Below are 27,137 nucleotides of genomic sequence, written 5' to 3'. Positions count from 1 at the left end.
GAAATGTTTCTACTTCTTTGATGTAGGTCTTTATTGCTACAAACTTCTCTCTTAGGCATTGCTTTTGCTGTATACCATATGTTTGGGTATGTTGTGTTTCCATTTTCATTTGCTTCAACAAATGTTTTGATTTCCTTTTTAATTTCCTCATTGACACAATGGTTGTTCAGAATCACATTGATTAATTTCAATGTACTTGTACATTTTCCAAGTTCCTCTTGTTATTCATTTCTAGCTTTATTCCATGATGGTCTGAGAAGATATTTGGTATGATTTTGATATTTTAAAAATTTGTTGAGATTTGTTTTGTGACCTGACATATGGTCTATCTTGGATAATGTTCTATTTGCTGATTAGAAGAACATGTATTCTGCAGTTGTTGGATGAAATATTCTGTAGATGTCTCCTAGGTCCATTTGTTCTAAGCTGTAGGTTAAATTTATTTTTTCCTTGTTGGTTTTCTTTGTGGATGACATGTCTAATGGTGAGAGTGAACTGTTGAAGTCCCCAACAATTACTGTATTGAAGTCTATTAGATTTAATAATATTTGCATTATGTATATGGGGGCTCTGGTGTTGAGTGCATATATCTTTAGAATTGTTGTATTTTCTTGCTGAATTGATCCCTTTATCATTATATAATATGACCTTCTTTGTCACTTTTTAATGCTTTTGTCTTAAAGTCTGTTTTATCTGATATAAGTATAGCTACTTCTACTCACTTATGGTTTCTATTTGTGTGATATATCTTTTTACATTCCTTTCCTTTTAGTCTACATGTGTTTACATGTGAAGTGAGTTTCTTGTATGCAGCATATAGTTGGGGCATTTTCAAAATTCATTCAGCCAGATTTTATCTTTTAAGTGGAAAATTTAATCCATTTACATTCAAGGTTATTATTGATATATGAAGACTTATTTCTGTCATTTTGTTAAATGTTTTCTGATTGTTTTGTATATTTTTTCTTTCTTTCTCTCTTGTAGTTTATCATTATGGTGTGATGGTTTTCTATAGTGGTAACATTTGAGTTCTTTTTCTTATTTCTGTGTTTACTCTACCAGCAAGTTTTAGACTTTTGTATGTTTTCATGATGGTAGCTATCATTCATTCACTTCCAGGCATAGGACTCCCTTAAGTATTTCTTCTAAGGCTGGTCTAGTGATGATGAATTCCCTCAGGTTTTGCTTGTGTGGAAAAAACTTTATTTCACATTTTTTAAAAATAAAGAATAATGTTGTTAGGTATAGTATTATTGGCTGACAGGTTTTTTGGCCCCCTTTTTAGGGGGGAAATATATTATCCCATTCTCTCCTGTATTATCCCATTCTCTCCTGGCCTATAAGGTTACTGCTGAGAAATTAACTGTTCATCTGATCAGGCTTCCTATATATGTGACCAGAGCTTTTTCCTTTCTCTTACTCTTTTTAGAATTCTCTGTTTGACTTTTGACAGTTTACTATAATGTGCTGTGGAAAAGACCTTTTGAGGTTTTAATTACCTGTGAATTTCTAAACTTCTTGTATCTGAATGTTAAATCTCTTACTAAATTTGGGAAGTTTTCAGCTATTATTTTGTTAATCAGGTTTTCTATACCTTGGGTCTCTTCACCATTTGGAACACCCCAAATTTCTGTTTTTGGTTGCTTTATAGTGTCCCGTATGTTATGTAGGTTTAGTTCATTGTTTTTTATTCTTTTGTGTGAGTAGGGCATGGGGACAGGGGCTCTGGCTGGGTTATTTCAAAAGGTCTGCCTTCAAGTTCTGAGATGCTTTCTTCTTTTTGCTCCACTCTACTGTGGAAGCTCTTGACTAAATTTTTATTTTGTTCATTGAATTCTTCACTTTCAGAATTTCTGTTTGATTCTTTTTTCTATTATATCTGTTTCTCTGGTGAATTTTTCATTCATATCCTCAGTTGATTTCTAACTTTTTGTATTGTTTATGTCCTCTTGTGTCTTACTGAGCTTTTATAATATCATTTTTAAAAATTATTTTTCCCACGTTTCATAAATTTTTTTCCAGTGAAATCTGTTGCTAAAGAATTATTGTAATCTTTTGGAAGTGTCATATTTCCTTGTTTAGTCATGTTTCTTGCGTTTTACATTGATATCTGCACATCTTTTGTAACAGTTGCTTCTTCATACATTTTGGATTGGCTTTTTCCTGGAGATATTTCCATGGTTTTTATTGGGTAGGACACTTTAGCTTTGCTTCTAAGTGTATGAAGTAATGTAGTCTCTCTATGATTTCTTCACCTCTAAGCAGTATCAGTGGTGTGTGATTTCCCTAGTGGCTTAGGCTGTGGTTGTTAGTGGAGGCTATGATGATGTTTTGCTGGGGTTGGGGATGTTAGGTGGGTGTGCCCTCAAACCCTGATGGTGGCAGTGGCAGGGTAAGTGTACCTCTCCTTGTGACCCCAGGCAGTGTACACAGGCACTAGTGTCAGCAGGTACAAATGGGCCAGTTCTTAGGCCTCCATGTGGCTGGCTTGGGTGCTGGCAGTCATAGTGGTAGGCCTGGCCAGTGGGCAGGTCCTTCCCTTGGCAGCATGTGTGGAGTGAGTGTTGACAATAGCAACAACACAGCAACTCTAAGGCTCTGAAGCAACACACATCAGTGTTAGTGATGGCTGGGTAGGCCAGTTCCCTAAACCCAAAGTGGTACATGCAAATGGATGCTGGCTGTGGTGGTAGTGGTAGACTGAGTGGGTCCATCATCAGGCCCCTAGGAGGAGTACATAGAGGCCAGCAATGGTGAACAGAGTGGGGGTAATCCCTAGGCCCCCAGGCAGTGTGCTTGGGCACTGAGGTAAGCAGTGTCAAGGTGGGTGGGTGTATCCTCAGGCCCCTCAATGGAACACTCAGGTGATGGCTGTGGTTGGCAAAATGGAGGGGTCCCCAGGCCCACTGGCAGAGTGCTCAAGTGGCTGTGGCAGTGGCAGCAGTGGGCCAGGGGAAACTGTCCTCAGGGTATGTGCAAATGGCTGGGCCATAGGCAGGTTGCTTACAGTGGCTCCAGCCATAGGCAGGAGTTCTCAGGATCTGGGAAGTGTGAGATTCAGCCCCTAGCTGTTGAGGGGTGGCAGCAGCAGTGGTAGCAGCAGCAACAGGGAAAACCAGTAGTAAAGGGGATGCAAGTATGAAGTGGCTCTGCTGCTGAAAAGGGCAAGGTCACTGTCAAGTGGCATGTGCTTTGGCCCCAGTGACAGCAACAACAGATGCAGTGAGCAGTAGCAGACCCTGCCCTCAAGGCATGTGCATGGCAGCCTTACTGCTGGGGTGGGAACAGGGTTGCTGTCCATGATAACTGCCCCAGGTAGACAGTTTTCAAGCTCTAAGAAACCCACACTTTGGCTCCTTTTTCTCTGAGGGCAGCCTCTCAGCACACTGGGGAGGCAGCCTCCCTATTGTGCTGCACTGTCCATTCCCCAAGATGCAGGACACTGTGTGTGCTAGAGTGCTAGGGAGGCTCTGCTGGGTCCAACTGGTATTGCACTACTGAAGCCCTACAGGTGAACACAGGGAGATGTCAGTGGGACTCTAGGGATGTGGAAATGCAGGGGCTGTTGGTTTCCAGTGCAGGATGCAGTCTGGTGGTGGCTGGGCTCTCCAAATGGCAGAGACCTACAGCTGCCTAAGACCTGGGGACTGGGACCCACATGAGCTCCCTCTGAAGCAGTGCTGTTGCATGGTCTCTAGGCACCTTCCTATGCTAGTCTCAGGGCCTATGAGGGTTGAGGGGTTTTCCTTTGGCTATGGTTATAAAATCCATGGTCAGAATGTCAACCGCTGTGGATCTCTCACTAACCTTTTTCTTGCACTAGGGAGCCACTCTGGGTTCCCAGCCAATCCCAGCCAAGCTTGCTGCCTCACTTTCTTCCATTTTCATGCCTCAGTTATTTCCCATCATTTATCTATTGAATTCCAGCGTTCACTCTTAGATGTTCTTCTTGAAGTGTGATTACTTGCTATTTTTATTTTTCTTTGTGGAGGAGGTGAGTTCTTGATGCCTCTAGTCAGCCATCTTGAAGCCTCTCCAGCCTTTTGCAGTTTTACTTATCTTCTGACACCAAATCTGTCAAAAGAAAAATTTAAACAAATTAAATGTAACAGAGTTTAACTGATCAAGAAAAAAATGTGTCTCAGACAACATCAGAATCAGAACAGATTCAGAGAGGGTCTGTGGGTACCATATGGTCAGATATGATGTATGGTCAGAAAAAGAAATGACATACAGAAAATGAAAGTGAAGTACAAACATCTGGATTAGTTACACCTTGGCATTTGCCTTATTTGAACATGGTTTGAACAATTGGCTCCTTATGAGTGGTTGAAGCATGGCTGCTGTGATTGGCTAAGACTCAGCTATTGTTACAGAAGCAGACTTCTCATTTAGGGTTTCAGTTTGTTAGGTTGCAGTTCATGTGTGAGAACTCAAGTATGCAATTACAGAGGTTTTCTTAGGTCAAATTTAGTTTGATTTAACACAAATGTTTTTGTAAACTTTGGCAAGCTATTGGGGAAAAGCTCAAATAAAAGCCTGATTTCATAATACACTAAAATATATACAAAATAATTTAAATATATATGAGATTATATATATACACATATATAATTACTAATAATAACTAGAATAAATACAAGTTTGATTTCATTATCCATGAATCCTTATTCTAGAGGTCTAGATAAGCATAAAAGCAGTGGAAATTTTTTTATTTTTTCTTTAATTTCAAGACCAGCTTTGTCACAAGGAAAAATGTTCAAAGGAAAATATTCACAGATTTATTCATATTCATTAATTCAGCAAAAATGTATTCCACATCAGGTGCTGGGATGACAAAATGAACCAGACGAAGAATGTCTCACTTTCATGGCAGGTTTACATTTTCTTAGGGAGAGTCAGATGGTGACAGATACTGTCCAAAGGATTGAAAGTCATTAATGTGTCAACAAATGCCTGGTTGGCCAGAGAAGACTCTTTTGGGAGAAAAGGAGAGGAAGAGGGAGGGAGTGACAGTTAAACTGAGAAAAAATGATAAGAAGTCAGTGGAGTAAAAATCTGGGGGATTCCTTTCAAGCAGAAGATACAGCCAGTGTGAATATTTTGGGGCAGCTTGGAGTTGCTGAACCAAAGGTAGGAAATCAAATATTGTCCTTGTCAATCTGTTCATGATGATAGTCAGTGTCACACGGATGCAGGGTGTGGAAGACAGGCACGCACCAGCCCTGCAGGTCAGTGTTGACAGGAGTATGTTTTCCACAAGTAGTTTTTGTCTTGCATCTGGGTTCACAGATACAGGGCTCTCTGTTGAATGAATGAATGAGTATTTCTAGTGAGACACGGTCCTTTGAATATACTTTTGGTTGTTTTTCTGCTTCACAAGGAAACATTTCAGATATGACATGTATGAACAGGAATCTGTTTTGGGCATAACTGTGGAGAAGTGAGAAACCCCTTTGGCATTTCCAAGGGTAATCATAGAAGAACATGGCTCAGAGTGGTTTAGCTTCTCCAACTTTCATCTTTCTTGTCTCAAAAATAAGGATAAAATGAAATGGAGACATAAAGAATGCTAGGCTATGCTATGGCAAGGCTAAGGGAATGGCAAGGTGAGCCTGTATAGCCAGATCCAATCCAGGCCTGTCTGCCAGTGGTCTGCACCTGGTGGCAGTTGCCCACTCCAGCATCAGGATGGATGTGGACAGTTCTGGCTCATCAGCTGTCCGGGACACTAGGAGAGCACCAGCACATCTAAGAACCTCCTGTGCAAATGCATGCCAGACTCCTCTTAGTGCTTGACAGGGAGAATACTGAGAGGGGAACCTACCCTTTATCTCTCATCCTGTTGTGGAGAGGAGGTGGCCCGCTGTGTCCCCACCTTGCCTCACCCTCTCTCCTCACACCTGGAAAGATGACCATCTTAGCCCCCAACCCAGGAAAAGCATTGATCACCCATTATTTGTGTCTCAGTGTTTCTGCAGGGCTTTACTCTGAGAAGTAAAGAAGAATAGGTGTGTAAAGCGCCTAGCTTAGAAAAAGAAAGAGGAGCTCTGGAAATAAAGAAAGACAAACATTAGGAGAAGGAAGGAAGACAATACAGAGTCTGAAGTTGGAATGTCCCTGGGAGGACTTCAGCACTGGTGTAAAAATTGATATACGGCAGGGAGAAATGAGTGGTCAGCAGTCAGCAGGCCCCCGGCACCCTGGAACCCCATAGCTGGCACCTCCCCTCCCACAAAAACTAGCACAGGCAGCCCCTCACAATGTCAGCACAGATCCCTCAGGCTGGGTTGGCAGTGCCAGGAGGAGGGCCCATCTCCTTCTGGGAGTGGCATTATCCTTTCTGGTTCCCACTATGCCTCCTAACCATGCCAGAAGGCTTGAACACAATGGCTTCACTGCACACAGGGATTGCTCAGAGGCAAGAGGGTTGAAGCTGAGGCCTGGGTGGACAGAAGAGAGCACTGAACAGCAGATGAGATCTTGTCTGGGCCTTATAGTCTGGATGGTGCCAGGAAGAGTGAGGTGGGGCTTTGAGCCCCCCTGACAGAGCCACCTCTGTGAGGCCGGGACTGTGGCCCAGACATCCTGATGAAGTGTCCTGTGTTCTGGGTCCAGTTGGCCTGTGGTCAGGGGGCAGTGGCGGATGGAATATGGTGCTGAGACTTCTTGGGCTCAAAGGAGAAGTGGAGAGAAATTGTCCCTGTGCCTCCAGGCTGAGGTCTGGGCCAAGCCCATGGACTCTCTGGTTTGCTTTTGCCCTGTGCTCAGCCTTGAACTTGGTGTGTGACCTGGGGCAGGGAAGTTGAGGGTTTCATGATGTGAAGGAGTCCCCAACTCTGTGCTGCAAGGAGAGAGAGAGGCTGTCTGGAGAAAGAGAAAGAGGCTCAGCTCTAGTGCTCTGGGGCTTTGGGACCAGGGTGCTCCCCTTCAGGGAAGTCAGCTTGTCAGAGGCAGCATCAGAGCTGAGGCTGAGGCACACGATGGCTGGGCTTGGATGTGCAACATGGAGAGGTGAGGAGCAGAGCCCTTAAGGCAGAGGAACAGAGCCCTCAAGGCAGAGGAGCGAGGGAAGGTGCCAGGGCATGGCCAGTTCTTCTTGTAGCTGGGCTCTGATTGCCTGAAGGCAGGGTGTGGAGACCCCAGGAGCCTGGCAGGGACGGTCTGACGTGCAGGCTGGGTGGAGGGACTGGATTCTGCCAGCAGTGTAGAGCTTCTCTGGAGGGTGTGAGCTGGGAGGGAAGATGGTCCTGGGAGGACTAAATGGGTGGAGCCAGGGAGAGCAGGCTGACACACTTGGGTTGTACTAAGAAGGAAGCCTGAATCCCTGAAAAGGTGGCAGGAGCCCAATTGGGCATGGAGGAGGGTGGACAGGCAGCTGTAGACACAGGTGGCTCAGGACAGGGTCTGAGGGGGCACAAGGGGAAAGTGAGCATCATCCTGGATGGGGACTAGCAGGGCAGGGGCAGGAGAGGGAAGATCCCAGGACGGGGCCTAGAGGGGAGAAGGGTCCCTCTCAGTAAAAGAGAGACCGTCTCCATAAGGGAATCCAGCATTTGAGGCATTTGCCACTCACATGCCCAAGGGGAGGCTTTATGCATGAATGACAGGTTCAAGCAAGCTCAAAGTCTGCATGCTCTGGGGAACACCTGTGAGGAATAGAGGGTTTCCTTGGGACCATCAGGCTGAGACTGGCCTGGCAGGAGACCCCTGGGATTCCAGGCAGCCTGGGAAGGGTGGCCTTGAGTAGAGAAGGAGCTGAACAGGCCCCATGCCAGGGAAACCACAAGCATTGATGGGCTGCTGCCTCTGCTGTGGTCTGTGGGCATCATCAGCACCACATCACAGATGGGGAGGTCGAGGCAAAGTGGCATATGCCCACTGGCATTCTGGGAGCCTGCTGCAGCCCTCCAGCCACAGGTGCTGAAGGGAATGCAGTTACAGTCCTCATGCTTGCAGAGCAGGGACAGGCACATCTACAAGGACATGGCATTTCCCACAACGGGCTCAGCCTTCAGCCAGGAGATGACCAGAAAGACCAAGAAGGGTGGTACTTTAGTTGGGAGCAAGGATAAGGGGCTTCCTGGAGGAGGCCACTCTGGAGCTGAGTCTGAAAAGGTGAGCAGCAGTTCACTGGGCAGACAAGGTTAGGAAGAGCATTCCAGAAACAGAGGACAGCTTAGGCAAATTAAGAAATGGAAAGCTGAGGGGCTCTGAGAAAGACTGTTATCTAATTCGCTGCCTGCTAAGCCCCCAAGAGAACAGCCTTGGGGAAACCTAACAATTCTCCTTGAAAAGGCCAGGCTTTCAACTTGCTTTCATGCTTACAAGATGGCTTCTGGAGCTCCAGCCATCACACTCATACTCCAGGCAGAAAGAAGAAGGAAAAAGGGAAAGCAGCCTTCTTTAAAGCAATGCCCAACAATTCCTATTTATACTCCACTGCCAGAGTGCATTCACATGGCTATGCTGCTCAGCAAGGGAGACCAGGAAAAGGTCATTTTACAGCTGAGTACGTTTCCTCTCTTAACAAAAGCAGGCTTCGTTCGTAAGGAAGACAGGAAGAATGGACTTGGGGTGACCAATCCGTGTTTAGTATTGCTGGACCCATTTGAGAGATGGAAAAGCCATTCCCAAGAGGCTGATTGACTTGCCTGTGGTTAGAGGCAGGAATGAACCCCAGTCCCTTTGACCTTACTTAGAGTGACCCTGAGGGCCTTTTTGAAAGGCCCTATCAAGTCTTCAGACAGGGTTGCCCCGATCATGAGCATAAGAAGCCAGCAGAGAGGAAGGCATCGCAGATGAACACAAAGACAATCTCTGTGTGGCTTGCAGCTGTGTGGGTGGTGGATTGGCTACACCGGTGTGTGCCCAGGATGAAAGCAAAGCAACTGCTTTTGCAAGACAGAATTAGCTGTTCCTACGGGTCTGGATCATCCTCTTCCCAAACCAAGGGAACTGTGGAGCTGCTGCCTTCTCAGCTCATCACCCACCCAAGGGTCCCTGGAGCCAGCCTTGAGGGCTGTGGTGAGTGCTTATCCCTTCCATATGCTCACTAGAGCCTTCCAGGCCATGCTGGGGCACAGAGGTAACTGGGGGCTCCTCCTGGCTACCAGGGAGAAGAAGACAAGTTCAACCCCAAGTGAGGGAGGCCAGAGTCAGAGACCCAGGGCTGCCTGGAGAGGCAGGGGAGACATTCGACACTTGAGCTAGGTCTGGAAGGAGGAGTCTAGGCTGGAGGCAGCACCCAGGGGAGAGAGGAGGAGCACAGCAAGGCCCACACTGTGGGTCTCGATGGGTCCTGGCCCCACCCCTTGAGCCAGGCAACCGCAGCCTTCTGAGCCCAATTCCAATGCCATCACAGTGACCTTCTCTCTCTTCTCTTCCCTATGGAGAAGGTACCTCAGCTTAGCCCTTGCACAGTCCCAATGCACACAGGGTCCCTGCTGCCCAAGGATCTGCTTTCCACACAGCCAGGAGTGCCTTTCCCTACCACAGGCTCCCTGCAGCCCAAGGATGTGCCTGAGACACAGCCGGGAGTACTTTTCCCAAGCACAGATTCTGCAACGCAAAGAGCTGCCTTCAACCCAGCTGAGAGTGCCTCCCCGTCACCTGCTCCCCCAGGTGCCACCTCCTCCCCACTAGGTGCCCGAGGCCTCCCTCCAGGATGTTGCCACTGCTCCCTGCTCTTCTCGGGCACACTGCAGAACCCCCTTTGTCACTGCCTCCCCTAGAACCCAACTTCTAAGGCACCACACACCCAAGATTAACAGGCCTTTGTTGCTGAACTGGACATATACATTGAGTCTTTGTTTATGGTCAAAGGAGTTGAATTCTTGCTGATCAACCAAAGAGTTTGTCACCAGGGAGCTTGTCCTCTGAATGAGCTGGATTTATACTGCACCTGCCAGAACACAGCACCCTGGTGCCATGGGGATGCCAGACATGGATTCATTCCACTCCTAACAGCCCCAAATTCATCTGTCACCAAAGGGTGGGACCATGAGGTCTTAGGCCAAATTCCTCTCTAAAAAAAATCCCCCAAAGTCTTTGAAATATGAATTCAATGCTGTATCTCCCTCCCTAGCTTTTTTTGCAATGAAAAATACTTGTGTATTTTATTTCCTATACTCCTCACACCCTTGTCCCTGCTTTCCATTTTTTTGGCTACTCAAATTCTGAATGTATCCCAGAAGGCAATGAGTGTTTCTGAAAATGCGAATTCTCTTTCTAGATACCCCACACTGTCTCCCCAAGCAAACTTCAGCAAATTTTCCTCATTTCATTAGAGAAGAAAAACTTCCCCTCTTAGTCATTTGTCCCCAAAGAAGGAAGCACAGCCCCAACAGAGATGAGTGTCAACAGGCAGGATCCTACCATCCAGTGTGTGCAGACAGTGGCTACAGGACAGCCCGAGGTGCCACCCACACAGGCCAAGGGCACCTCACATGGGGCCCCTGAGCGCATGAGGAGGGGACCCCCTGGGGGGCTGTGGCTGAGGTTGTCCAGTCATACCTAATCTATCTTGAGAGTAAATCAACTGCTCTCCACCTCCCCCATCTACTAGAATGCAATATTTATGCTTTTCCATAGAATTTTTGAAAGGTAAGTACAAGTTAAAAATATACCAGGTTTAGGTTTTAAACAGTATTGACTAATTTGGATGGCAATGTCCCCGCTCCATGTTTTGTTTTTTTTTTTAGGCTTCAACACAATGGCTTGCCTATATGTGTAGGGCTTTGGGGGCTTTCTCTAGGTTGCATGACTTTGACCTTCAATGCCGTCATCCCGAGGAGTTACTCTTTCTTGTCCCCCTTCTCCATCTTGCACCCGCCTGTCCTGCCACAGCCTGGACTCCGCATCTGGGTCCTGCCAGCTGCGATGTTGGGAAACAGGCCTCTCCCACCCTTCCCCAGCCTCTCCCCTCTGTGTCTGCACATCTATCTCCCAAGCTGGTTATGAGAGGCTTTTCCAGGCACACAACGCCCTGCACAAGGCGTCCAGAGAAATAAGCCAGGTCAATGTTGAGGAAATGGAAGAGAGCACTGGAGCCCTGGGGGTGGATGGGACTCAGTCATTTGGTTTTTCTCCATTTTGAGGCTCATTCCCTGAGCAACCGTCGGTGCTAAAGAGAACATGCCACCCCTCCACACTTCACTTCTCAACATTCTTCCTGGAATGGGAGGCCTGGCTTCATCAATTTTTTGTCTTGCTTTGTTTTTTAGAGAGTTTTTGTTTCACAAAATACACACACTTCTGGTATTGTAAATACAGAGATTTTCACAAAGAATTGAGTGTTCCCACCTCATTGCTGGACAGGTGGAGATATTTATGACAAGGGTGCCTGGTCCCTGGCCAGCAGGTGCATGGCCTGTGTGCGGCCCCATAGGCAGGGTCCAGAGAGGTGGGTCACATGTCTGTGCAGGTGTGGGAATGGATGGACAGCCAGACAGTGCACCCTCTGGCTCTAGACTGCCTGGCCCAGCTGCCTAATGCCTACAGCCACATACAAATGTGCCAGAGCAGCCAACGCAACTTTACAAGGTGCCTGGAACTGTGTGTCTCTCAAGACTCAGGGACAAAATGTTCATTATACTCATGACACCAGGAAAAGTGTGGGGAAGCTTTCATTAGGCAGAAAGGGAAGTCAGGCATGGTGGCTTATGGAAGGCCTTTGGGAGGCCAAGGCAGGCAGATTGCTTGAGTCCAGGAGTTCAAGACCAACTTGGACAACATAGCAAAACCCCGTCTCTACCCAAAATATGAAAATTAGCCAGTCATGATGGCCTGCCTCTGGTCCCAGCTACTCAGGAGGCTGAGGTGGGAGGATTGATTGAGCCCAGTAGGTGGAGGTTGCAGCTAGCCTCTGCACGCCAGACTGGGCAACAGAGTGAGAACCTATCTCAAAATAAATAAATAAATAAATAAATAAATAAATAAATAAAAAGATATATAGATAGATAGGAAAAAGAAAGGGAATTAAAATAACCTAAAAGTGTAGAGAGATTTTATCTCTTCCTCAGATTGGGTTGTCTCTAATTAATGACAACTATGTTTCTGCCCTGGGAGGTTCAAGCCCACTTCTCTGCAGCTGGTCTGTGCTCCTGTGTTAACCGATGTGTAAACATGAAGATGCTGCTTTCCATCTCTGTGGCTCTGAGACCCCATAAGGAGAAATGCATGTGCAATTTCATGAAGAGCTGTATGTGATCCTGGTGAAATCAACATATGTTTGTTAATGGGGATTGAGAGCCTTTGGAGTTTAGCCAATGTGAACTCAAGTTAGGGCCTGTCATCCTTCCTCATCCCTCAAGGGAGGAAGTCATAGATTAAGAAGGCGAGCTTAGAGGACATCAGAGGGGAGAACCCCTCCACCCTGGCCACCCACAGGGACCCTCCCAGGCTTTCTGTGTTGAACAGTGACAGTAGGAGCAGGCAGAGGGAACTTTGCCAGCCACCCTTCTGTGGGCTGCTCCAGCCCTGCCTCCTCCACTCCAGCTGAGTTGATCTCCCCGGTTTGGCATCAGTCAGAAGCTCCTCACCCTAGTGAAGGGAGAAAAGGGGGCACAACCCTTGGTCATGCAGGTGGACTGAGTTGCAGGTGGGCTGCCTTTTTAAATTTTAGATTCGGGGGCACATGTGCATGTTTGTTTCAAGGATATATTGTGTACTGGTGGAGATTGGGCTTCTAGCGTAGCCATCACCCAGATACTGAAAATTGTTTCCAATAGGCAGTCTTTCAGCCCTCATCCCCCTCCCACCCTCTTATTTCCCATCTTATTTCCATCCTTATGTCGATGTATACGTATTGTTTAGTTCCTACTTATAAGCGAGAACATGCAGTATTTGATTTTTTGTTTCTGAGTTAGTTCGCTTCGGATAATGGCCTCCACCTCCATCATGTTGCTGCAAAGAACATAATTTCCTTTTTTATGGCTGCATAATATTCCATAGTGTATATATACCACATTTTATTTATCTAGTCAACCAATGATGGATACTTAGATTGGTTCCATGACTTTGCTATTGTGAATAGTGCTGAGTTAAATGTACGAGTACAGATGTCTTTTTTTATATAATGATTTCTTTTCCTTTGGATAGATACCCAGTAGTTGGATTACTGAGTAACATGGTAGTTCTATTTTTAGTTCTTTGAAAAATCTCCAAGCTGATTTCCATAGATATTTAATTAATTTACATTCCCACCATCAGTGTATGAATGTTTCATTTTCTCTACATCCACACCAACATCTGTTGTTTTTTAACTTTTTAAAAATAGCCATTCTGACTGGTATAAGATGATATTTCAGTGTGGTGTTAATTTGCCTTTCTCTAATAATTGGTGATGTTGAGAATTTTTTCATGTGTTTGCTGCTTATATTTCTTCTTTTGAGAAATGAGTGTTCATATCCTTTGCTCAGTTTTAAATGAAGTTCTTTGGTTTTTTCTGTTTAGTTGTTTGACTTCCTTATATATTCTGGATATTAGTCCTTTGTTGGAAGCATAATTTGCAAATATGTTCTCCCATTCTGTAAATTATAGGTGTATTCTGAGTTTCTTATATTTTGAAGTCTACCTCTCTAGAAAGATTAAGGAAATTTTCCTGAATTATTCCCCCAGATATGTTTTCCAGCTTTGCTTACTTTTTCTTATTCTCTCTCAGGAATGTCTATAAGTTATAGGTTTGGTGAAAATCCCATCTTTCTTTGTTCTTTTTTAAAATTCATTTTTCTATATTTTTGTCTGACTATGTTAACAAAATACCAGTCTTCAAGATCTGAAAATTTTTTCTTCTGCTTGGATCATTAAAGCTTTTAACTGTATTTTGAAATTCTTTAAGTGTATTTTTTATTTCCGGAAGTTCTGTTGTTGTTTTAAAGGTATTTATCTCTTCCTTCATTTCCTGGTTTGCTTTCATGGTTTCTTTGTGTTAGTTTCCAACTTTCTCTTGGCTCTCATTTACCTTCCCTGCAATCCATACATTTAATTCTTTATCTGTAATTTTGGGGTTTTCATTTTCGTTGGGGCTCATTGCTAGAGAGCTAGTGTGATTATTTGATGTTGTCACAACATTCAGATCTTTCATGGTGCTAGAATTTTTACACTGGTTCCTTCTCATCTGGAGGAGCTGACACTTCTTATGTTCAAATTTATTTTCATTTATGTGGGATATTTTCTCTGTTATCTCTCCTTCCCCCCGCCTTGAGGGTGTCACTGTAGGGGTTATGGCCTTTCTCCTGCAGCCCTGTGCACTTCTGTTTTTTATTGGGCTGTGCAGTTCAACCTGCAGGCCAGTAGGTGGCACTTCTGTGTTAGGGAACCTCTTTTCGCTCCATGGGGGTCCCAGCTCTGCAGGCTTTACTCTCCTCTGCTGTCTGTGATTCCTGTCATGTCTCTGGTGAATTTCAGCATGCTCTCTTAAAGGATCTATTTGAAGTGTTAGTATTTACTCACTATTTTGATGCCTGAGAGATGCTCACTAACTACTGGCTGTGGCATAAGCGCGTGGGTGTATATTTGACCTTTGCTCACTGAGGTGCTCTCTATTGTTTCAGGTGATGGACTGGACAGCAGAATGCCAGGTTCCCTGAGCTTCCTGCTCAGAGTAGGTTGGGAGGGTGGAAGAGAGGTTGCAGCTGGGCAGAGCTGGAACCCTGGCTTTCCCACAAATACCCCAAATGATAAGCGTAGGCACCAGCCATGATAGGGGTGGCTGGGGGAGCTCCTGATGAAATGCACAGAGGTCTCTGTGGTGGGATGAGGGGGCTGCACTGGCTCCACGTCTAGATAGGCAGGAATGCAATCTGCTTCCCTATCACACCCCTGTTCTGGGGCTGGTGTCTCAGTTCAGATGCACACTGTGGTCTATCTGCAGGCCACAGTGTGGCTGAGAGACGTGGAAAATGCCTGTCCTGTGCCTCTCCACAGGAGTGGCTTCAGGGTGGAAATTCTTCACTCAGCCCAATGCAGGCAGTTGTATGGCTCGCCTGTTCTCCAATGTGGTAATGCCGCCGCCCCACGGAGAGAGGGAGAATGGCTCTGCCTGTCAGCCATGTGGGTGGGAGTCATGGCTAGTGTTGGCTGCTTGGGTGGGCCCAAACTCAGGTCCAGAGGGTAGTCAGGTGCCAGTGATGTTGGACTGGGCTAGGTAATTCCCCAACTCCCACACCTCTCAGTGACCCACTAGATGGCATGTAGGAGTCCTGATGTGGCTGGACCAGGATCCAGTCAGCCCAGAGTTCAGGTGCTGGCTGTGATAGGGAGGGGTGGGCTGATCCCCTGGAGCCTGAGAACAGATCACAGGACTGTGGGGGCTGGGCTTTCCGAAGGGCTCCAGGCCACAGCTGCAATGTTCAGGCATAGCAGGGTGGCTGTGCTGTGCACCGTTCACCCAGGAGGGCAGGAACCTTCAGCTGGGGCAATGAGCAATGATAGTTGTTGGGCTCCTGGTCCACTTGCACTTCTCTCCCAAAGCTGGATTTTGCTGTTAGGAGCTCAGGAAGGTGCCTGACCTTCCTGCTCCCTTCCTGGCCTGGGGCAGCAGAGGCAAGCCTGTGGTGGAACGGGCTAATGGGCAGCCTCTGGGGGTTGGGTTCTTAGGGGAACAGTGAGCTGTGGCTGTCATGCTCAGTCAGGGGTGGGCGGTGGCACTGGCAGCCTGTCACCAAAGCAGGCAAGTCCCGTTTGGCAGAGAGGAGCAGCAGAGGGAAGCCTTGTCTACCCACTCCTCCTTACCACAGCTGCAGTATCTGTCTTTGGGGCACACGAAAGTGCCCAGTTCCCCTCCATGGCAGGCAGCAGTGGCTGCACCAGGCAGATCAGGGATCAAAAGCCTGTGGGATCCATGTAGGATTGAGCAGTGCCTCTGCACGGTCTCCAGCAGGCTCCCTGTGTTCATCTGGAGGCCCGGGGGCAATGAGAGGGCTCCCTGTGACTAGGATTGCGAAGGTCCATGGTGGAGTTGTGAAATTTCAGGGTTCTCTCACTTGCTCACCTCTTCCCTGTGTTAGGGAGCCCCTTTCCGCTCCATGGGGGTCCCAGCTCGGCAGGCTTCCCTCTCCTCTGCTGTCTGATTCCCATCATGTCTCTGGTGAATTTCAGCGTGCTCTCCTAGAGGATCTGTTTGAAGTGTTAGTATTTACTCACTCTTTTGATGCCTGAGAGGTGCCAACTAACTACTTCTGCTCCTTGGCTGCCACTGTTCCATTGCCCCATCCTCGGGGGAGGGGCAGCATAATTTCAGAAAACAAGTCTCACATCAGAGCTGCCCAAAACCAAAGTGTACAAAAGGGAACACGGTGGGCAATTTTTATTCCTTATTTTAGACCAGAACTATAAGAACACACGTTTCTGAGAGTCCAATGGATGTCACGTTAAGCACCCCTGTAGAGCTGGAATGAGCCAGAGCAGGTGAGGTAACGAGTAGCCCCACATGGAAGCTCACAAGAAGCCAGGGCACTGCTCACCCCTGGGACGGCACAGAGAGGGTCTTATGTGGTCTGAATATTGTCACTTTTTATAAAACCAAGCCTTTCCTCCTTCAGCAGAGAAGGCTGAAGGTGAACAGGACCAACAGAGATCAAACAGGGGCACAGAACAGAAACTAGGGGGAGGAAGGAAGAGATGTTTTATTCCAGAAATGGAGGAAAGTAAATTATATTTTTGTATCCCAAAGTCTTAGAGGGTTAGGCATGGTGGCTCATGCCTGTAGTCCTAGCACATTGGCAGGCTGAGGCAGGAGAACTTGAGCTCAGGTGTGCAAGACCAGCCTGGACAACAATAGTGAGATCCCATCTCTACACACACACACACACACACACACACACACACACACATCTTAAAACTCTGTTAGACTCCATTGATGCATTACTAGTGTTTGGGATCAACTGGGTCTTTGGTCAACTGTGCTAGTAGGAATGAAGGTAAATACTTTTAACAAAGAGCAGGAGTCCACGGCTGGCTAAGCTAGATAGTGAATGGGCTTGGTACACAGGTGTCGGCCACAGAGCTGATGCCATTAGAAACATGGCCTAAAAATCAAGGCCACCCTGCTGACAAAGTAATCTGTGCATCCAGCTCACCAGAGGAAACTAAAGACACACCACCCATGATATTTATTATTTATCAATCTCAGTAAAGCTGGAGGAAGGGCTAGGGACAGAATGACGTATGTACTACAGTGGGAACTTTTAAATCATTCCTTCTATTCTGAACAGAAACCAACTAAACAGTTATTTTATGTTAACTGGTATCCAGATGTTTCCAAAGAATATTAGTGAAATGCAGACATCTGCAACTATATACAGCACAAAGCACTGATCTGATTTTTAACTTAATTACCACAGATATTCCTTAGTATGCTCAAGTCTAATGAGCAGTGCATGCTAAGTTTCTCTAGGAGAAATAAAAATCAAAAGCAGAAACTAGCTTAAGTTGCTACAGTGATGAAGAAAACAAACCAGCTCATTACTTTAAAAAAGATTCAGTGAAAACCACAATTGACTAAGCTTGAATTTTTCTTCCTTTTCCTAGCTGACTCAAAAGCAAACACACAAAAGCCTCCAGCTAGAGTCACTGTTTTTTTTATAATTAATCATTAACAAAACATTTATGAAAATTCAAATGGTTTTAAAATTACTTGAACCTGGTTCTCTTAACAGGGTTTGATTTATTCATCAGAAATCTGATTTCCAGCTGTACTCTCTCACTTTTCAGCAACTATTTATAAAATAACCAAGAGTTCTACCACAAGCACAGAACCCCCAGAAAAGCAAAAAGGCCTCAGAACAACTCTTAATATTCATACGTTAACACTCTTGCCACTTACTCATCAGATCATATTTTTTCACTTAATATTAATGTACTTTCTAATCCACAATAATGTAGCGTAACTTAATTTAAAATGAGGAGAGGAAGGTTAGAAGCAGGGAGGAACTATTAATGACCACCCGTAAGTAATGACCATCTGAAATACTATGTCTCAGATAAAAATTCAGACATTCAGCATGGGGAAGGAGCACTGCATATAGGAGCTAAGAAAAAGTACACACTTTAGGCTGGGTGTGGTGGCTCATGCCTGTAATCCCAGCAGTTTGGGAGGCTGAGGCGGGCAGATCATTTGAGGTCAGGAGTTCGAGACCAGCCTGGCCAACATGGTGAAACCCTGTCTCTACTAAACATACAAAAAAATTAGCTGGGTGCGGTGGTGCACGCCTGTAATCCCAGCTACTGGGGAGGCGGAGGCAGGAGAATTGCTTGAACCCAGGAGACAGAGGTTGCAATGAGCTGAGATTGCACCACTGCACTTCAGCCTGGGTGACAGAGTGAGACTCCATCTCAAAAAAAAAAAAAAAAAAAAAGAAAGAAAATAAAAATTATACTTTAATTGCTTTAGCAGCATCAATGTACTGTTCTGTATAAAGTAGGCAAATACCATCTTAGATTTTTAATTCATTGTCTAAATCTTTTATTTTAACCTGAATAAATTTTGAAAAGACAACTAAGCTTTCTGGGAAGCAAAGGTTTAGCTGATATTGGAAAAATATAATGTAGTGACAGATCAAGAAAAAAAAGGAAAAATACTTTTTTTCATTAAAAATTTAAAATTATAATACATATGTATGTATTTCTGTCAAAATTGAAATACAAAAAGAAAGCTGAAGACTCCCTTGACTACCACTTGTGACCCCAGTCTTCTCTAAGTGTGTATCCTTCCAAATCATATTCCCTGCAGTTATATATGTACATATCCATAAAACATACAGCTTTCTTTTATGTTAGGTATTTAACTTACAGCCTGATGGATGAAAGATTATGCATTAAAAGGGGGATCTTGTTAATTTTTTTGGTAGATTCTTTTATTCTGATCTTGATTAACAGTAAACTTAGTTGCACTTTCACACCAAATACCTCTTGGAAATGGAAATGATGCTAGTTAAAATGGCGAATATAAAGTTGGACTTAGTAAAAGATAACAGTAACTTGTTATTAAAAAGTTTCAAAGGGATAAAGGCTTGAAACCTCAGGTATCCAGTTTCATGTAAATTACTTACAAGTCTAGGTGATATTTGAGATGGGTCTTAAGAGAGGAAGAGGAATCCTAGGGAGGGGGAGGCGAGGCATGGACAGGCAGAAGGACTGCACTGTGCAAGGGCATGATGGAGAGAAGTACATGCCTAGTTTTCCAGTTTTCCTGAGGATAATTTTACACCAGATCTTCTTTATTTTAAAAATCCAATCCTTTTTCTTAATAACCCCTGTCTGTCCCTGATACCACCATTTTTTTTCTACCAGTCTCTCAGGCTAGAAATTTTGTAGTTATCTTTGCCTCTTCTTTCCATCCTGTAAATCCTACCTGTTGGGAATACGTTACTGTCCTTTCTTCAAAATGTTTATCTGTCTTTTCTTTTTCATTCTCTGCTATTAACTATAACTTCATTCTCAGTTCCACTGCTGCCTAGCTTTCTGTGTCCTGCTAGGTTCATCATTATCCATCCAACAAACATAAAAGGAAAACTGTTTCTACTCACACACTTCTGAAACCAAATGTATGGGTTTTCCACACTAAGCAGTTCTCCAGTTCTCTCTGCAGATACAAACCGGGTGTACTGCAATTCACTTCTGAATTGCCATCAACTAAGATCATAAGACTGCTGAGCAGTTGGTTTGAGAGGGAAGATTCTGAGTTCTGTAGGGCATATCACTTTGGAAATGTCCATTAAACATCCAAATGGATATCTCATGGAGGCAGCTGGAGTTCAGGTTAGAGGTCTGAGTCACTGATAAAACTTTGGGAGTTGTTGGCAAATGATAGCGTATTGGTCAGAGTCTGATTAGGAAAGAGAAGCCACACAGTCATTTGAACAGGAAAAGTGTACATAGGGAATTGTTAATTGCAACAGGGAAGTGGAGTAACCAGGCACAGACTAGTAGGAAGTATAGGAGGAGCAGCTACTAGTCTAGGGCTGAGGTAGAGAACTCAGGAGAGTCCTCCCCTCTTAGTGCCCTGCCCCTGCACCTCATCAGAGGAACCCAGCCATGGCCCTCTGCTTGTCAGGAGAGTCACCGATGCTATACCACTGGAACTTACTAGAAATACTTCCTTAGGTGCTGGGGAAAGGAGCGGTGTCTCAGAAGAGTTACTCTATAATAAAACTGCCTGGAGCTGGTGAGAGGAGTGGGACCTGCTGGGCACTGGCCACTGTGTCCCTGGAGAAGTCAACCGCCTGCAGGAGCCAGGCGAGGGAGCATAGGAGAACCAGTAGCAAAGACAGCTTTCACCTACAAAGTCTCTCCATTGCTCTAGATAGGAGGTGGTGGTCAGAGTGGGATACTGTGAGGGTTGCAGTCCTTGGACCTGACAAGGTCTAAGGTCTGATCATGGAGGGAGGGGGAAGCTGAGGTAGGGCAGAGGACAAGAATGGGCTTCATGAGACCAAAAGGATGTTAGAAGGATTATTTACCCGGATACTGACATCTCCAAGAGGTAAGAGGCCTAGTGTGAAGAAGTTACAACATCCTAAGCTCTTCAGGGATAAGGGAAGCATGCGCCACGTAGGTAGCCTCCCTAGTCCAGCACCCAGTATATAGCCTATGCAGAGTGAATACCTGGGGGCTGCTGGGGGTGATAACAAGGTCACTGTGACAGGACCTGAAGCCTGGGGGTCTCGGTGACAGGAGTGGGCCTAGTTTTTTGATGTAGAATTGGGCCTTGCATGCACCGGTGGGATCATATTGAAAAGAAACCCTCCAAGACTAGAGGAAGATGCATCCTCTGACAATGTAGTCTCTGTAGGCGTCCCAAGTAGCTGGGCTGGGGATTAGATGGGCTCCAAGGCATTTCCTCAGGTGGCAATGGGTGGATCCCTGGGAAGGCGAAGCTGTGCAGGAAGAAAATGGCAAGATGCTACCTTCCCTCAGGGAAAGCCCCTTTCCCGGGAGCAGGGAAGGCGAGGCAGTTTAGGCTGGGTCAGTTTGTCCCTGCCCTCAGAGTCTGTTGGTCCCGGAAAAAGAGGGCCTTATTTTATTTATTTATTTTTCTTTGAGACAGTGTCTTGCTCTGTCGCCCAGGCTGGAGTGCAGTGGCTCGATCTCAGCTCACTACAACTTCTGCCTCCCAGGCTCAAGCGATCGTCCCGCCTCAGCCTCCAGAGTAGCTGGGACCACAGGGACCATAGGCGCCCCGCCACGACGCTGGCTTTATTTTTATTTATTTATTTATTTATTTTTGGAGAGACGTAGCCTCCCTATGTTGCCCAGATTGGTCTTGAACTCCTGGGCTCAAGCAATCCTCCTGCCTCGCCCTCCCAAAGGGCTGGGATTACAGGCGTGATCCACCGCTTCTGGCCAAAAGAGGGCTATAGGGCACCCCCAGAACGCGAGATCTCCCTCGTCTGTCATCTTTACAGAGGAGGAAGTGGACTCCCAATCCAGCCATAGTCCATTCGCCCCGGGCACGGTGACTCCGGGGTGGCCAGAACCAAATGTGTCTCCTGGCTTTTGCACGGCATCAAGTAACCCGCGCCAGGCCGCACAGCTGCCCTGGCCTTCAGCAAGGACTCCGCGAGCGAGGTGCAAGCTGCTGGGGAGTGCCACAGCAGGAGCTGAGGCAGCGGATTCCGAGGGCGGGGTGGGGCTGAATCAGGAGGGACGCGGACCCGGTGGAACGCACTGCGCAGACGGCGCCGGCGCCAGCACTCGGCTGTTGACGAGTCTTTCTTCCAGCTGTCCCCTGAAAGTCGTCCAGGCGGCGGTCCCTTTTTTTCTGCCTTTTTGTTTCCCTCCGGCGAGTCGGCGCGAGGGTGAATTTCCGTTTCCGGCGGTGTCCAAGCGGACCTAAGGAGTCGCAGTTGTGAACAGGTTCGGTGCCGCGGGCTGGGGTAGGCGGCGGTTGGGTCCTTGGCTCTGGGGCACTGGGAAGATCGCGAGTCGTGCGCGTGGGAAGGTCCTCCCCCGGTCCTCCGGGTCATCTTTGCTCCCGAGGAGCGGCATATTTCGCATCTGCCTGAGGTGTGCCCGGGGGTCGTTGGGAGAGTGACAGGATGAATCCCTACAGAGAGCCCGGACTGGGAGGGAAGGTGTCGGGGAGACGTCGTTTCCTGGCGACGTGGTCCCGGCAGGCGACTTAGACCTGAGCCGAATCTGTTGACCCCAAATTGTGCTTTTCCCACCAAGAAGAAAAGGGAGAGAAACAGTACAAGTTCGGCAGTAAAATATAGTAGAGAAGCAATATAACCTCTGAAATCACACAGCTATTCAGTTTCAAAGCGTTCCTAGTGCCCAGCTCTCCTAACTCCCGGCCAGTGTTCCTTGACATATGGTGATATATAAAGACTTTCTGTTTCCGCTCGTGTGTGTGTCTGTGGGAAGCCTCTGACTCACTTCTGTGCTCCAGTAGCACCCTGTGCAGCCTTGCAATGTAGCCCTTATTGCATGGCACGGAAGATACTAGTTTGGATTTCCTCTGCCGATCAGACCATAGCTATATCCATTTTCTGGCACAGTGGCTAGCACATCATAGACAGACACAAACGTTTATTAAACGGAATGAATACAGGACCTTAACTGAATGAAATGGCACCCTGCCCCGCTTTTTCTCAATCAAGCTGTCAGATTTTATGCAGCCCGATATTCCAAAAAAACTCACAGATTCAGTGACTACCAATTTATTGGCCACAGATTCCCAGGTACCTCAGAAATCACTGGAAGGGTCTCTGTAAGTCCATGGGGTCTCCAGGCATCATCTAAAACCAGTCATATCTCACACATACAGATATTGCTATTTTTCAAATGTATGTAGATGAGCTGTAATTTAGAAGTTTTAGAGTCAACAGGTACTAAAAGTAATACTGCGATCCTATTGGAAGTTCATAAAAACGTTTTAAATTTTTTATTGAAATTTAAGTTTTAGTTTAAGTTAGGAAACCACTTCGTTAGTCCAGTCGATGTCTAGGTCTGAGCTGTCCAGTATGGTAGCCACATGTGACTATTTAGAGTTAGAATGAAATTAATTAAGAATTCATTTTTTCAGTTTCTCTGAAGTACATTTTAAGTAACCACATGTGGCTAATGGCTAAATGGCTGAAAAGTACAGATATAGAATATTTCCATCCTTGCAGAAATAGGTACTGGTGATGTTGACACTTGAGATGAATAAAAAGTAACTTAACCATAGAATGTAACCTTAGCAGAGGTAACTCATCTAATTTATAGCATAACAGAGAGAAATGAAATTGGGGATGGTTAAGCAGTTTCTACCCTTGTTCAGTGAACAAATACATCATCTCTTCATAAAGAAATAAATGAAATTTAATGTTTTTCCCTGGGTATTGCCTGGATTGTAAAATGCTTCTCCCACCTCCTTACCCCAACCTTCTTCCTTGTAGGTTAGAGTTACTTGTTATTGGTAAATAGCCACTATGGAGACTAAGGACCAGAAGAAACACAGAAAGAAAAACAGTGGACCCAAAGCTGCAAAGAAAAAGAAGTGGCATCTGCAGGATCTCCAGCTAGGAGACGAAGAAAATGCCCAGAAGAGAAATGCCAGTGCTTTTGCAGTTCAGTCTGCTGTGTGGATGTCTCGATCCTTTCACAGGTGTGTTTAGCTACAGTCTGATGGTTCTTCCATTGAATCTTTTTAAATAGTTAGGAGCCTCTCACAGGTGACATTTGGATTCACAAGTCTAGTCCAGCTCCAAAGGACATGGAGATGCATGCTGTGTGGCTTTTACTAAAACGTGAGAAGACTTGCCATAGAAGCTGCCTTGCCTCCAGCATCTGCACACTGGTTGGCGTTTCTTGCCCAAGATACAAGAATTTATAGAATTTGACTCTTCCTAAACTTTAAACTGTTTCTATGGTGATAAGTGTGCTTTTTCCCTCTGGATATGTTTTACAAAGTTGTAATATAAAATACAAAAATTACAATATGTAATACTAACATAGCTTTATTTAGTGAGTCCTTATGATATTCTTAGCAGTGTACTTTAAACGTTATTCAACTAAATCCTTCCAGCAGCCTTACCAGAGTAGGAATCATTCTTGCCCTCATTTTATGGACAAGAAAACTGAGGTCAAGAAAACAAGTTACCTCCAATCATACAACCAGTAAGTCGGAGAGCCAAATTTAACTCCAGAGCCTCTGCTCTTATCTGTTATGATGCACTGCCTCAGTATTTACCTTTTGGTTTTTAAAAAACTATAAAAATCACTCATAAAACAGTCAGATTTAAGGAGTGTTTAATTTTCAACTCTATACTATTGAAGTCATCTTGTTACATCTTTATTGAACAGCAATTGATTTGGATAGGGGTCAGAAGTTAATAATTGACAAGTTACTTATATTTTTATATTGTCTGTTGTACTCTCTATAAAATATACTAAAGTACTCATATCTGTAATTATACTAAAAAAAAGTCTACTTATAAGGTTGATACCTTTTACTCTATTTTAAAAGTGAGTTTACTTTTTTTTTTTCTTTTTTAAATAAATAGGACTCTGGATTTGAAGACACAAAAGCATCATATTCCAGTGGTTGATGGAACTCCACTAGAGCCGCCACCAATAGTGGTAGTGGTGATGGGGCCTCCAAAGTTGGAAAGAGCACTTTGATATAATGCCTCATTCGGAACTTCACCTGGCAGAAGTTCACCGAGATCAGAGGCCCTGTGACGATCGTGTCAGGTAGGCGATGCCGCCACAGACACAGACTTGGCGTGGCTGTTGTCATCTGAGGGACATGCGTGTGTTTGTTGTTTTCTTGAGTGGAACATGTTAAATATTGTCATATGATGTTACCTCTCTCTTACTTTTACTAAGTTAGCTATAACTTCATAAAAGGATAAGTTCCCAGAGATAAGGATGTGATACATACCTTATCCTGACTGCTCTATGGCTTTGCCAAGCATGTTCCTTGGAAGGGCCTGACAGGCCTGGTCACTGCGAACACACCATTTAACAGACAGCACGTACCTCCTATGTGCCAGGTGCACATGCTTGCCTTTATGAAGCCACATGCTGGTGGAAGTGCGCATTTTCTCTTTTTCCTATGAGAATTTGTCTGCTTTGGGAGATGGTGACCTTTCCAAGTTTGAGGGAAGATGAAACAAACGTCCAGTGGTAGAATGGCAATGTACACTCTGAAATCTCTTATTATTGCAGTAATATAATTGGATTGAGGCTTTTCTTTATCTTTGGCGCATCCATATTTTATTTTCCTTTTTTTGAGACAGAGTCTTGCTCTGTGGCACAGGCTGGAATGCAGTGGTGTGATTACAGCTCACTGCAGCCTCAACCTCCCAGGCTCAAGCAATCCTCCTACCTTAGCCTCCTGAGTAGTGTATGCCACCATGCCTGGCTAATTTTTCTTTTTTTCCTTTTTTTAAATTTTTATGTTTTTGTAGAGATGGGATTTCCCCATGTGGCCCAGGCTAGTCTCAAAACTCCTGGGCTCAAGGGATCCACCTGCCCTGGTCTCCCAAGGTGCTGGGACTACAGGCATGAGCCACTGTGCCCAGCCAATATTTTCTTGATCATTTTCTTATTACCTTAATTTAGAAATAATTATCATTGTAAATATTCTGTTGCATTATGTTTGAGGATGTTTTTAGCGATAGTGGGAATACAGGAAATTTTGATAGAGGTGAAGACATTGGCCTGCAGCTGAACAGCAAGATCATGGTTATCGTGGAGCCTGTCTAGTCAGAATTTTCCCTGTTTTGAGCACTTTTATTCATCTGGGTAGGCTTTTGATATGATCTAAATTTAGAACACAGGAAGAAAAACAGGATGGAATTTATTTTACCAGTTTTTGCCTATAAAAATGAACTTCTGGTACACTCCTGTAAACGTATGTGGTGTTTTACTGGATGCAATTAAAAAATGAAAATTAGGAGTTGATGGTTAGAGTTTTTTCAGGGTCTTTTTAAAGTAAAATTTTCATCTTTTCACTTATAGGTAAAAAGTGCAGACTCACCATTATTGAATGTGGGTGTGACATTAACATGATGATTGATCTGGCTAAAGTAGCAGATGATCTGGTAAGTCAGCAGGGGCAGCCTGGGGTGCTGATGGAGACTTACAGCATTGTGATAGGTTATTTACCCCGTGATGAAGGGAAGAGAGTTTTGTGATTATTAAAGGAATCATCGTCATCATCAGAGATATAGTAGATGTGATTGAATTGATGATAATAATAATAGTAATAAATGTTGTCATATTAATAATACAAATGGAATGTGCATAATAAAATATGTTCCAAAATCTAAAAGCAAATCACAGGATGGAGAAAACCTTTAATGAACACAGCTAATAAGAGCTCATTAACATGCATACATATATATGTACAAATATATCATAGTAAGTACCATTTCTTCTTGGATCCTTCCTGGCACTGTGCTAACTGCTTTCTACAAATTTAGCTTACATAAACCCTTGATACACCCTTGAGGTGAGTAGGTATTATCTATAGTTTACATAAGATGAAATAGAGCCTCCCAGCAGTTAAGTAACTTGTGTGAAGATGGGACCCTTGTTCCTGATGGTTCTAGAACCTTCATCCTTAATGATAATGCTAAAGTAAGTACATGAATTGCCTGAAGAAGTGGTCAGAGTTTATCAATAGAAAATTTAGATAGTACTCAGCGTGTGGAAAATGTACATGCTCTTACATTTACGGAAATGATAATGTTCACTATTTCTGATATTCTATGATCTTTTACATTAGCAAAAAAAAAAAAAAAAAAAAGGCCAGACACAGTGGCTCATGCCTGTAATCCCAGCACTTTGGGAGACCGAAGTGGGCGAATCACCTGAGGTCGGGAGTTCGAGACCAGCCTGACCAACATGCAGAAACCCCGTCTCTACTAAAAATACAAAATTAGACGGGTGAGGTGGTGCATGCCTGTAATCCCAGTTACTTAGGAGGCTGAGGCAGGAGAATCGCTTCAACCCAGGAGATGGAGGTTGCGGTGAGGCGAGATCGCGCCATTGCACTCTAGCCTGGGCAACAAGAGTGAAATTCTGTCTCAAAAAAAAAAAATTAGCAAAAAAATAAGCCATATCGATTAGGAAGTGTGGGGTGACAGATACCTTGTTTTTTTCATTTTTATTTAGTTTTTGCTAGAGCTACAGATTTTATA

At 45.0% G+C, this 27,137-nt stretch overlaps 1 protein-coding gene across 8 annotated transcripts in view; it reads left to right on the top strand.

Annotated features, from left to right (window-relative positions):
• LOC107973101 (uncharacterized) overlaps positions 1 to 27,137 on the top strand; it is a 76,265-nt gene that overhangs the window by 25,760 nt on the left and 23,368 nt on the right. For 3 of the 8 annotated variants that reach the window (XM_063780656.1, XM_063780657.1, XM_063780658.1), the window contains exons 1-4: positions 21,774 to 21,858; positions 23,385 to 23,593; positions 24,492 to 24,681; positions 25,954 to 26,036. In XM_063780656.1, coding sequence (XP_063636726.1) covers positions 26,001 to 26,036 — 36 coding nt within the window. In that variant the 5' untranslated portion in view covers positions 21,774 to 21,858; positions 23,385 to 23,593; positions 24,492 to 24,681; positions 25,954 to 26,000. Of the gene's footprint in view, positions 1 to 21,773; positions 21,864 to 21,919; positions 22,009 to 23,384; positions 23,594 to 24,491; positions 24,682 to 25,953; positions 26,037 to 27,137 lie in introns of those variants that run through there. The other 5 variants (XR_010146614.1, XM_063780655.1, XR_010146613.1 and 2 more) reach the window with 3 other exon arrangements.

This window comes from Pan troglodytes, chromosome 8, assembly GCF_028858775.2.
Source record: "Pan troglodytes isolate AG18354 chromosome 8, NHGRI_mPanTro3-v2.0_pri, whole genome shotgun sequence".
NCBI classification, from domain to species: Eukaryota; Metazoa; Chordata; class Mammalia; order Primates; family Hominidae; genus Pan; species Pan troglodytes.
This window is presented reverse-complemented; position numbering and strand designations above follow the sequence as displayed.